This window comes from Symphalangus syndactylus, chromosome 3 (assembly GCF_028878055.3).
Source record: "Symphalangus syndactylus isolate Jambi chromosome 3, NHGRI_mSymSyn1-v2.1_pri, whole genome shotgun sequence".
Lineage (NCBI taxonomy): Eukaryota > Metazoa > Chordata > Mammalia > Primates > Hylobatidae > Symphalangus > Symphalangus syndactylus.
This window is the reverse complement of record NC_072425.2, coordinates 147,338,924-147,351,692: the sequence shown is the minus strand read 5'-3', so window position 1 is coordinate 147,351,692 and position 12,769 is coordinate 147,338,924. Positions and strand designations below refer to the sequence as shown.

Sequence of the window (12,769 nt, the reverse complement as noted above, 5' to 3'; positions counted from 1 at the left end):
AACTACATCCAGACCTGATCAACTGAGATTCTGGAAATGAAAGATAAATGTAGTAGCTGGTCATGTCTTTTACTTGTTTCTCTTTTAGTAGGCAAGGTGTCTATTCTATGTGGGAAAACTGCACTATGCTAGACAAGAGAATTTATGAAATTAGACTATGGAAAGAAATATGCATGTGCTCTACTATGAGATTATCTGCCTGGTATAGCTCCTTCTAGAAACTGCCCCATAGCATCTACACATCTGGCATGAAAGCTGCATTTCTGTTTTTTTTTTTTTTTTTTTTTTTTTTTGAGATAGAGTCTCGCTCTGTCGCCCAGGCTGGAGTGCAGTGGTGGGATCTCGGCTCACTGCAAGCTCCGCCTCCTGGGTTCATGCCATTCTCCTGCCTCAGCCTCCCGAGTAGCTGGGACTACAAGGCGCCCGCCACCATGCCCGGCTAATTTTTTTAATGTATTTTTAGTAGAGATGGGGTTTCACCATGTTAGCCAGGATGGTCTCCATCTCCTGACTTCGTGATCCACCCACCTCAGCCTCCCAAAGTGCTGAGACTACAGGTGTGAGCCACTGCACACAGGCTGCATTTTCTTATAATACCCCCTTGCCTTGATTTTAGTTGATTGGTTTAGGGATGAGTACTCAAACCAAGCTAAACCAGTAAGTCTCTTCCCTGGGATTTATAAATTTAGAACCCCCCAAAATTGAGGTTAGTTCCTCTTCAATATATAGATTTGTATGGTGTATTCCTACAGATTAGAGTTTATAGGTATACTTTGTTTCATTGTGCCTCACCTTATTGCACTCTGCAGATTCTGCATTTTTCACAAATTGAAGATGTGTGTGGCAACCCTGCATCGAACAAGTTTATTGGAGCCATTTTCCCAGCAGCATGCGCTTACTTTATGTCTCTATCACATTTTGATAATTCTCACAATATTTCAAACTTTTTCATTAATTATTATAACCATTATGGTGATCTGTGATCAATGAACTTTGATCACTATTGTAATTGTTTAGGGGCACCACAAACCGCACCCATGTGAGATGGTAAACTTAATAAACATGTGTGCTCCTATGATCCACTGACCAGTTGTTTCTAGTCTCTCTGCCTCTCCTCAGACCTATTCCCTGAGACACAACAATATTGGAATTAGGCCAATTAATAACCCTAGAATGGCCTCCAAGTGATCAAGGGAAAGGAAAAGTCACACATCTCTCACTTTAAATCAAATCTAGAATTGATTAAGCTTAGTGAGGAAGATCAAAAGCTGAGATAAGCTGAAAGCTATGCTTCTTGTGACAAAACAGCCTTAGATTGGAAAGAAATACATTTAGGACTTTCATAGCTAGAGGGAAGAAGGCAGTGGCTGGTTTCAAAAGACAGGCTGACTCGTTTGTTAGGGGCAAAAGCAGCTGGTGACTTTAAGTGGAAGCCAATGTTCATTTACCATTCTGAAAATCCGAGAGCCCTTAACAATTATGCTCAATCTATTGTGCCTGTGCTCTATAAATGAAACATCACAGCCTGAAGGAGAAAGCACATCTGTTTACAGCATAGTTTACTGAATATTTTAAGCGCACTATTGAGACCTACTGCTCAGAAAAGATTCCTTTCGAAGTATTACTGCTGTCCAACAGTGCAACTGGTCACCCAAGAGCTCTGATGAAGATGTACAAGATTAATGTTGTTTCCATGCCTGCTAACACAATGTCTATTCCGCTGTCCATGGATCACAGAGCTATTTCTACTTTCAGGTCTTATGAAATACATTTCGGCCAGGCGCGGTGGCTCATGCCTGTAATCCCAGCACTTTGGGAGGCTGAGGCAGGTGGATCACGAGGTCAGGAGTTCGACGACCATCCTGGCTAACACAGTGAAACGCCGTCTCTACTAAAAATACAAAAAAATTAGCCGGGCGTGTTGGCGGGTGCCGGTAGTCCCACCAGCTACTCGGGAGGCTGAGGCAGGAGAATGCCGTGAACCTGGGAGGCAGAGCCTGCAGTGAGCCGAGATCGCGCCACTGCACTCCAGCCTGGGCAACAGAGCGAGACTCCATCTCAAAAAAAAAAAAAATACATTTCAAAAGGCCTTAGCTACCATGTATAGTAATTCGTCTGATGGATCTGGGCAAAGTGAAAACCTTCTGGAAAAGATTCACCATTCTAGATGTCATTAAGAACATCCGTGATTTGTGGGAGGAGGTCAAAATATCAACATTAACAGGACTTTGGAAGAAGTTGATTCCACCCCTCATGACTTTGAAGGGTTCAAGGCTCCAGTAGAGGAAGTAACTATAGATGTGCTAGAAATAGCAAGAGAACTAGAATTTGAAGTGGAGCCTGAAGATATGATTGAATTGTTGCAACCTCATAATGGAACTTGAACAATAAGGAGTTGCTTCTGATGGATGGGCAAAGGAAGTGTTTTGTTTTTTGAGACAGGGTCTTGCTCTGTCACCCAGGCTGGAGTGCAGTGGCGCAATCATAGCTCACTGTAACCTCAAACTCCTTGGCTCAAACAATCTTCCTACCTCAGCCTCCCCATTAGCTGGGACTACAGGTGCATGCCACCATGTCTGGCTAATTTAAAAAATTGTTTTTGTAGAGATACGGTCTTGCTATGTTGCCTAGGCTGGTCTTGAACTCCTGGTCTTAAGTGAGTCCCTTACCTTGGCTTCTCAAAATACTGGGATTATAGGCATATACCACACCCAGCCGAAAATAGTTTCTTGAGATGGAATCTACTCAAGATAAACATAAAGGTGAAGATGCCGGGAACTTTGTTGAAATGACAACAAAGAATTTAGAATATTACATAAACTTAGTTGATAGAGCAGCAGCGGGGTTTGAGAGGACTGACTCCAGTTTTGAAAGACATTCTACTGCAGGTAAAATGCTATCAAACAGCATTGCATGCTACAGAGAAACCTTTTGTGAAATAAAGAATCAATTGATGCATCAAACTTCATTGTTGTCTCATTTTTTAAGAAATTGCCGTAGCCACCCCAACCTTCAGCAACCACCATTTTGCTCAGTCAGCAGCCATCAACGCTGAGGCAAGACCCTCCAGCACTAAAAAGACTATGACTCGCTGAAGGCTCAGATGATCATTAGCACTTTTTAGCAATACAGTATTTTTAATTTTTATTTTTTTAGATATAATGCTCTTGTATACTTTTTTTTTTTTTTTGAGACGGAGTCTCGCTCTGTCACCCAGGCTGGAGTGCAGTGGCGCAATCTCGGCTCACTGCGAGCTCCGCCTCCCGGGTTCACGCCATTCTCCTGCCTCAGCCTCTCCGAGTAGCTGGGACTACAGGCGCCCACCACCACGCCCGGCTAATTTTTTGTATTTTTAGTAGAGACGGGGTTTCACCGTGGTCTCGATCTCCTGACCTTGTGATCCGCCCGCCTCGGCCTCCCAAAGTGCTGGGATTACAAGCGTGAGCCACCGCGCCCGGCTTTGTATACTTAATTGACTATAGCAGGGGTGTCCAATCTTCTGGCTTCCTTGGGCCACATTGGAAGAAGAATTGTCTTGGGCCACACATAAAATACACTAACACTGGCAATAGCTGATGTGCTAAAAAAAAGGTTGCAAAAAAAAAAATCTCATAATGCTTTAGGAAAGTTTACAAATTTGTGTTTGGCCACATTCAAAGCTGTCCTGGGTTGCGTGTAGCCTGCGGGCCACGGGTTGGACAATCTTGGACCATAGTATAGCGTAAACATAACTTTTATATGTACTGAGAAGCCATAAAATGTGTCTGACCCACTTCATTGTGATGGTCTTTAACTGAACCCACAATATCTCTGAGGTATGCCTATACTGGGATTTCAACCTGATATCTTAGGTTCTGGAGCCAGATTACTCAGATTTGAATATCAGAAGAACTCAGTGAATCTTAGCTATCTTTACTCTTTACAAGTTGGGATAAAGTATTTTCTTTTCTTTTTTCTTTTTTTTTTGAGATGGAGTCTAGCTCTGTCGCCCAGGCTGGAGTGCAGTGGCTTGATCTCAGCTCACTGCAACCTCCGCCTCCCGGGTTCAAGCAATTCTCCGGTCACAGCCTCCTGAGTAGCTGGGACTACAGATGCCTGCCACCATGCTCAGCTAATTTTTGCATTTTTAGTAGAGATGGGGTTTCACCCTGTTGGTCAGGCTGGTCTCAAACTCCTGACCTCGGGTGATCCACCTGCCTCGGCCTCCCAAAGTGCTGGGATTACAGGTGTGAGCCACCGCACCCAGCTAAGATAAAGTATTTTCTTTTTCCCAAATACAACTTCAACATTTATTTTTTGAGCATATACTATATTCCAATCATTAAGTTAATCTTAGAAGAAAAATAGTAGATATGACTGCTGCCTTCATGGAACTTATGGTTTAGTGAGGAGGCAGACATTATACAAATGATCAGACATATGCTTATCACAAATAAGTATAAATATCAACTGCAGACAGTCCCCAACTTGAGATTTTTTGACTTTACAACAGTGTAAAGTGATAAATATACAAAAGAAACTGTACTTCACATGTCTATACAACCATTCTATTTTCTACTTCCACAATAAAGTACATGAGATATTCAATACTTCACTGTAAAATAGGCTTTGTGTTGGATGATCTTGCCCAACTGTAGGCCTTGCCCAACTTTAGGCAAATGTAAATGTTCTGAGCACATTTAAGGTAGGCCAGGTATGGTTTGGTAGGTTAGATGTATTAAATGCATTTTTGGCTGGGTGTGGTGGCTCACGCCTTTAATCCCAGCACTTTGGGAAGCTGAGGCGGGTGGATAACTTGAAGTCAGAAGTTTGAGACCAGCCTGGGCCGTGTGGTGAAACCCTATCTCTACTAAAAACACAAAAATTAGGTGGACATGGTGGTGCAGGCCTGTAGTCCCAGCTACTAGGGAGGCTGAGGCAGGAGAATCGCTTGAACCCGGGAGGCGGAGGTTGCAGTGAGCTGAGATTGCACCACTGCACTCCAGCCTGGGAGACAGAGTGAGACTCCATCTCAAATAAATAAATAAATAAATGCATTTTTGACTTATGATATTTTCAACTTACGATGGGTTTATTGCAATATAACCCCATCATAAGTTGAGGAGCATCTGTATAAGAAGTGCCATGAAGGTCAAACAGAGGATGGTACGAGAGGATATAATCAGAAGACCAACGTAGCCTTCCTTAAAAAAAAACAATGATTGAAAGGTAAGTAAGAGTTAGGGGAAGTTGGAGAAAGCTTTCCAGGTGAGGGAATATGGGCCTGAAATGGGAAAAACTCTGGTGAGTTAGGAAATGAAAATAGGTCAGTTGGCTTAGGTAAAGTGAGAGAGGAGGAAAGTGGCCTGAAAGGAGGCTGCAGAGATGGGGACCAAATCATGCAGGACCTTACAAAAGGAGTAGGATCCCAAAGATTCAAGGTCTTGGGGGTCAGGTTAAGGACTCTGGATCAGGATGGTAGGGGCTGAAAAGGAGAGAAGTGGCAACAATTAAGAGATTATTTGGTAAAAGGGAAATAATCAAGCATTTATCATGCTTTCCTATATAAACAATATCACTAGGTAATCAAATAATCAAAAAGAGGCAATTTCCCTTTGTAGAAACATTGTACAATAGCTAGTAAATGAAGAAAGACAGAATTATATCACCACTTAAAACTCCTAATGAATGAACTGATCTAGGCATTTCTCATCAATGGCTGCCAACATCACAAAAAGAAGGACAAGCATACACTGTGTTATCTCTCAGTGGAAATGTACACTGCCACCTATAAAGTGATATTGCCAAAAATTAAACTTGAATCTGATAAAACATTTAGATCCTACTGCCAAATTACACAAAATGCAGCTAAGGGAACATAAATACACCACAGGGATGCAGTTGACAAAATCCAGATTGTGGCAAACACTATAGGGCAAACAACCTAGTCCCTTTTTAGAAATGCTGGGGAAAAAAGAGGGAAAACAATGCAGAGGACTTAACCGATACACTAGCCAACATGGCACAGCTCTCACTGAAACTGCAAAAAAGAAATATATGGCAGATCCGTACAGAGAGAAAGTAGCTAAGTTAGTGGTTCCTAGGGCCGAGGAGGTGGGGGAAAATGGGAGTAACTGCTAACAGGTATGTGCTTCTTTCTGGGTAATGAGAATGTTATAAAATTGATTACGGTGATGGTTGCACAGCTCTGTGAATATGCCAAAAGCCATTTAATTACATATCTTAAATGGGTGAATTGTATGGTATGTGAACTATATCTCAAGAAAGCTGACATATGTATATGTGTGTGTCTATATATGTGTATCTATATGTAAAAGAAGAGATCTGAGGATTGAAAGGAAATCAGCTAAGGAATGGAGTACAGTATTTCTACATGGAAGAAATAATATGCGTAGTGGAGAAAGCGCGTAGCATTTTATAAGATGTTAAAAAAAAAAAAAAAAAACTGCCAGTTGTGGTGGCTCACGCCTGTAATCCCAGCACTTTGGGAGGCCAAGGTAGGCAGATCACAAGGTCAGGAGTTTGAGACCAGCCGGGCCAATATGCTGAAACCCCGTCTCTACTAAAAATACAAAAATTAGCTGGGTGTGGTGGCGTGCGCCCATAGTCCCAGCTACTTGGGAGGCTGAGGCAGGAGAATCGCTTGAACCCGGGAGGCAGAGGTTGCAGTGAGCCAAGATCACGCCACTGCACTCCAGCCTGGCGACAGAGTGAGACTCCGTCTCAAAAAAAAAAAAAAAGGAAAGAAAAAACAAAACCGCCTCTGCAACTGGCACGTTTCCTGAAAAAGCATAGCTAACAGATGAAGCTTAAGACACTGAAAGGGCCCAGATTGCATAGTGGTGTGAAAGCCATGCTAAGGGTTTGGGACTTTATCCTGGGAGCAATAGGAAGCCATTGTTGGCTGACATGACTGCTATGCATTGCAACTCTGGCGACCATGTAGAGAATGAGGAAAAGGGAGAGTGCATTTGGGAAAGCACATGAGTGGTATTATAATTCTCCAGGCACAAGCTAGTATCATCTTATTTTAGGATGGTGGCAGTGGAGAGGGACAGATTCAACAGGACTTGTTGACGGATTGGAATTGAGATACAGTAGTAAAGTAGCAAAGTCAACCTGCTTCACTGGGTGAATGGTAAAATGTGAACACTAGAAGAGGTATAAATTTTAGGGTAAGAGAGTGAGATTAATTTTTTATATATGTAGTTGTATAATCTAATAAGGAAGCAAGGTCGGGTAGAAAGCATTCATGCCTTAATGCTAATGCTTTCGGACTAAATAACTAAGTTTCCATTCAGTTCTAATGGTCTTTAAGTGCCATCTTTTGCAGAATTTAGTCCCTCAAAGAGCTCGTGGCTGAAATATAACTCCTGGAATTTGCCTGGAATTTGAATTCCTCAGAATCATCCACACCAGGTTAATAATTAAAGGCTCCTCATACTGTCTACATTTGTTTGTTTCACCTGTGTACAGGATTCTGATTTCACAAAATCCTCCCAGCAGTATTATTTAACCTAGTGTCAAAGAAAGGTGTGTATATTCCAGCAACCCAGAGGCAAGTCTCTACCAGCTCAAGAAGGAAAAAGGTGGGAGGCTGCAGAAGCCACAGAAACTGACCCTGCCCAGAGCCAAAATAGACAAGAGGGCTCCTGAAAAGTTAATCTTCTTTGAAATTTTTCTCACACCCTCTCCAAGCATCTAGCATTGAGCTCTTAAGGGCCTCAAGGTCATTTGTTAGTTAATAAATTCTTCAGACCTGAGGTGGGGGTGGAGTGGAAGGATGATAAAATATTTAAATGTTTTTTTTTTTTTTTTTTTTTTTTTTTTTTTTTTATCTTATGGTTTATTTATTTTTTTTTTATTATACTTTAGGGTTTTAGGGTACATGTGCACAATGTGCAGGTTTGTTACATATGTATCCATGTGCCATGTTGATGTTAGACCTAAAACCATTAAAATCCTACAAGAAAACCTAGGCAATACCATTCAGGACATAGGCGTGGGCAAGGACTTCATGTCTAAAACACCAAAAGCAATGGCAACAAAAGCCAAAATCGACAAATGGGATCTCATTAAACTAAAGAGCTTCTGCACAGCAAAAGAAACTATCATCAGAGTGAACAGGCAACCTACACAATGGGAGAAAATTTTTGCAACCTACTCATCTGACAAAGGGCTAATATCCAGAATCTACAATGAACTCAAACAAATTTACAAGAAAAAAACAAACAACCCCATCAAAAAGTGGGCAGAGGACATGAACAGACACTTCTCAAAAGAAGACATTTATGCAGCCAAAAAACACATGAAGAAAATATTTAAATGTTAAACGAGAAAGAAAAGCAGGAAAGGGCTCAGGTATGGTAGCTTACGCCTGTAATCCCAGCACTTCAGGAGGATCACTTGAGCCCGAGTTCACATAGCAAGACCCATCTCTACAAAAAATTTTTAAAATTAGCCAGGCATGGTGGCACACTTGTAGTCCTAGCTATTTGGAAAGCTGAGGCCAGAGGACGCTTGTGCCCAGGAGTTTCAGACTGTATTTAGCCCAGGAGTTTCAGATTGCACCACTGCACTCTTGGACAACACAATGAGAGCCTGTCTCCAAAAAAAATTTTTTTAAGTGGAAAAGGCAGAGGAGACGGGAATAATCTAAGGGGAAAAAAGTTTTTAAATGATAAAAGCCATATGTGACAAACGCGCAGCTAATATCACACTGAACAGGAAAACGTTGAAAGCCTTTCCACTAAGATCTGGAACAAGACAAGGATACCTACTTTCACCACTCCTATTCAACATAATTCTGGGAGTCCTCACCAGAGCAATTAGGCAAGAGAAAGAAATAAAGGGCAACTGAATTGGAAAGGAAGAAGTCAACTTACCCTTGTTTGCAGATGACTTGTTCTTATATTTAGAAAAACCTAAAGACTCCATCTCTCAGAACTTTGATGAACGAATTCAGTTAAGTTGAAGGATACAAAAATCAATTGATTTTCTTTTCTTTTTTTTTTGGAGACGGAGTCTTGCTCTGTCACCAGGCTGGAGTGGCACGATCTCGGCTCACTGTAACCTCTGCCTCCTGGGTTCAAGCGATTCCCCACCTCAGCCTCCAGAGTAGCTGGGACTACAGGCGCGTGCCACTATTCCCAGCTAACTTTTTTGTATTTTTAGTAGAGATGGGGTTTCATTATGTTGGCCAGGCTGGTCTTGAACTCCTGACCTCGTGATCCGCCTGCCTCGGCCTCCCAAAGTGTTGGGATTACAGGCGTGAGCCACCACGCCCGGCCCAGTTGATTTTCTGTATGCTAACAGCCATCAATCTGAAAAAGAAATCAAGAAAACAATCTCATTTACAATAGCTACAAAAAAGCAAAATAAAATACCTAGGAATAAATGTAAGCAAGGAAGTGAAAAATCTCTACCCGGAAAAGTATACACATTGATGAAAGAAAATGAAGAGAACGAAAAAAAAAGGAAAGATATCTCATGCTCATGAATTGAAAGAATTAATATTGTTAAAATATCCACACTACGCAAAGCCACATACAGATACAGTGCAATCCCTACCAAAATATCAATGACACTCATCACAGAACTAGAAAAAACAATACTAAAATTTGTATGGAACCACAAAAGACCCTGAAAAGCTAGGGCAATTCTGAGCAAAAATAACAAAGCTAAAGGCATTCCTCTACCTGACTTCAAGTTGTACTACAAAGGAAAGCAAATTTTTGTATCAGTGTAGTAGTTAAGGAACTGCCACCACAGCCCCTGCAGAAGCACTTAGAAAAGACTCGCTTCATGGTCTTTTATTGACTGACTATCCTGTTAAAGGCACTAGGAGAGGTAGATAGGATTTGACTACTTCATTTCCACCCTGATTCTTGTCCAGTTGCTTACCACCTACATACATTCTCACACATTCCTCACCAGGGCCCCAGCTGCTGCCCTTTCGTGGCCGCTAGTCCTCTCCCGGGTAAGCATTCCGCCTTCTTTCCCTTCCTGTCTTCAAATCTTAGTGCAAAAGTTTCTGGGCCTAGTTCGCATCTCTCTGATTTTTCTCATCTCTGAAATGGGAATAATAAGAATGATAGTGGGAATAATAATAGAAACCTGTGATAAAACCTGTGAATTACAGTTGCCGTAAGGATTAGATAACATTATACATACTTGAAAACTTGTTGGAAACTGCGAAGGAAAACAGAAGTTGTTTTTATTGCCTTTATTCCTAAAGAAGATTGGCAAGTGTCAGGGTGTTCAGGTGCTTGGCTGCTTGTCTCTCAGAGTGAATTAATGTGAGATGTTGCCAAGTGTTTCAAAAGGAAAATCCACTCTACTTCAGCGGGACGTCCACCCACCTTGCACAAAACCCTCTGGAAAGAAGTCTTTCGGTTTGCAAGCTGGAGGCGTGGGAAAACAGAAAGCGCCCAAGGAGCACCCGCCCGCACCCCGCCCGCCCCCAGGCACCTGGGGCGCTGCCGCCTGCAGTCCCGGGAACCCCTATGACCTCCGGGGGCGGTGTGGAGAGCGCTCGCCCGCCCGGCCAGGGGAAGCCAAGACTTAGGGCCCTAGTTGTTTTAACTCCTAGGTTGATTGGTTTTGCAGTTGACCAAGAGCTTCAAAGCCCCCCGGGCGGTACCGGTTACTTCGGGGAGGCCCGCACACTTCCTCCGGGAAGGCCAGGGAAGTAAGTGATGGTGCAGTAAAAATGACAGATTCACGGTTGTGGAAGAAGTAAGGTATATTTTTGGAGCAGCTCTAGGTGTCCCTGTGTTGGAAGAACGAGAGGGACCTGGGAGTCCGTTTCTCCACTAATCTCAAGAGCCGCACGTCCTGCCAGGTCACCGAGGCAACTGCTAGAACGGCAGAAAGCAAGCACTGCGAGGAGGCCGGAGGAGCCACGCAATGCAGACACCTGCCGCAGGTCGCAGTCCGCCCAGGACGGGGGCGCGGGCTCACCTGTCTGCGGGGCGGCCCTTGGCAGGCCTGTTTCCATGGGTGAACAATGGGCACCTTACCAACTAACCTTCCTCGCCGAAGAGGGGCTGAAGTGTTTCCATTTCGACCTCGCTACAAAAACTACCCGAGAAAATAGGAGTTATGTTTTTAGTTCGAAGAAAAAAAAAATGCTATAAATGTGACTCCTGTGGAGAAATGCTTCTCAGGTGTGAGAGGGGAACTGGGTAAGAGGACGGCTTAGAGGAAGGACAAATGGGACAGGGCTTATGGGGCATGTGACTGTAAATCGGCACATGTGCGCACATATGCAAAAATACAGTGGCAAGACTCACGGCCTTTCTGGGTCACGCAGGCTCCACCGTCTAAGGAGACGGAATCACCGACAGTGCAAGTCCCGACGGCCAGGAGGGCCCATTTTCTGCGCTTGCGCAATCATCACGTTTCCCTCCCCGCTCCGAGCCCCGCCCCCGAACTCGCTCCGCCACGCCCCCTTCTCCTCCCCTTCCCCAGCCAGGCCGCCCGCGCAGAGCATTGTGGGACACAAACAAAGTGCCCCCAAACAGGCTGGAGTGAGCGGAGCGGCAACGGCGGCGGCGCCGGCCCGCACGCGCGCGGCGGCGGCTCCCTCCCAACCTCCCCCTCCCCTCCCCTCAGTCCCCTTCCCCTTCCCCACCCCGCCCCGCTGGGAACACGCGAGCCGTCGCCGCGCTCCCCAAACAACCGCCTGCCTTCGGCCAACCGTCCCCAACGGCCGCCCGCGCGCGGCTCCCGGGCCCCCTCGCTCCTCCCCTCTGGCCCCTCCGAGCGCTGGGGGTGCTTCCCTCCCCGCCTCCTTGCACTCCCACCTCGCGGGCACGCCGGTGGGCTGTGCCGCCATGCCCCAGCCACAGGCTGCTCACGGGCCTAGGCGCGGCGGCCCGAGATAGGGGCCCCTGAGCCTCCCGGGGGAGGAGAGAGGCAGCGAGCCGCGCGCTCCGCCCCCTCCCCCCGGGCCGCCGCCGCCGCCGCCGCCTCGCCGCCCCAGCCTGGCGGGAGAAGGAGGAGCAGCAGCAGGCCTCCGGGCCCGGCGCCGCCGCCCGCAGGTAACGGGGAGGGGAGGGCGGGCTCCGGTCGCGCGGGGGACGGCCCCTGCACGCTGCCCGTGGCTGACACCGCGTGGCCCCCACCTGGCGCCGAAGGGAGCGGAGAGCCGGGTCTGTCACCCTAGTCCGCGCTGGGAGACACCCCACGGGAACCCCTCGGTGGCATTTAATCCTTCTGGGAGGAGACCGGCCTTGGGCCCCGCGGTCCCCTAGCAGTTACCCCGACCTTCCAGGGAGCTGCCCGTCCTTTGCACGCCCATTTGCCCAACACCCTAACCCGGAGCGGCCGGAGGTGTAGCCACTTCTCACCTGGTCGAACCCGGGAGGCTCAGACCTGTTTTTTTGCCTCCTCCTTTCCCCTTCTGCTTTTTCTCTGGTACAGGAAAGAAAAAGATGGCACTTCTTAAAAAAAAAAAAAAAAATTATATATATACACACACACACACACACACACACACACACACACCTCTTTTTCTTTCCTTCTTGAGGATCACTCTACGTCTAGTCGTTTTATTGCTGGCCTAATCAGAAAAAGGGGTTACCTCGAGAAATGACAGGTACGTTAGAACTGATTAAAAGGAAATTGTGTCCATGTGAGTTCTGTGAATCCAAGCAGAATTTAGAATAAAACCCCGTAATTGTGTGCTTTTTTTGGAACTTAGAAAAATGAAGACAAAAACTTAATTTCTTTTTTAGCATGTAAGTAGATAATCTCTTGAAGTCAG

At 45.3% G+C, this 12,769-nt stretch overlaps 2 protein-coding genes across 14 annotated transcripts in view; one reads left to right on the top strand and one right to left on the bottom strand.

The window, feature by feature from the left end:
* LOC129478600 (uncharacterized) overlaps positions 1 to 11,394 on the bottom strand; it is an 88,552-nt gene extending 77,158 nt beyond the window's left edge. The window contains exons 1-3 of the mRNA XM_063636656.1: positions 11,295 to 11,394; positions 9,934 to 10,070; positions 8,886 to 9,323 (exon numbers count right to left, since the gene is read on the bottom strand). The gene's annotated coding sequence lies outside the window, so the exon portion shown is untranslated. The remainder of the gene's footprint in view (positions 1 to 8,885; positions 9,324 to 9,933; positions 10,071 to 11,294) is intronic.
* A 98-nt stretch (positions 11,395 to 11,492) lies between these two features.
* The window catches only part of ZBTB44 (zinc finger and BTB domain containing 44), a 95,983-nt gene continuing 94,706 nt past the window's right edge, over positions 11,493 to 12,769 (top strand). For 6 of the 13 annotated variants that reach the window (XM_055273782.1, XM_055273778.1, XM_055273780.1 and 3 more), the window contains exon 1: positions 11,493 to 12,044. Coding sequence is in view for 1 of the 13 variants with exons in the window: in XM_063635664.1 (XP_063491734.1) it covers positions 12,595 to 12,601 (7 nt within the window). In the remaining 12 variants the exon portion in view is untranslated. Of the gene's footprint in view, positions 12,045 to 12,067; positions 12,602 to 12,769 lie in introns of those variants that run through there. The other 7 variants (XR_010119903.1, XM_063635665.1, XM_063635663.1 and 4 more) reach the window with 3 other exon arrangements.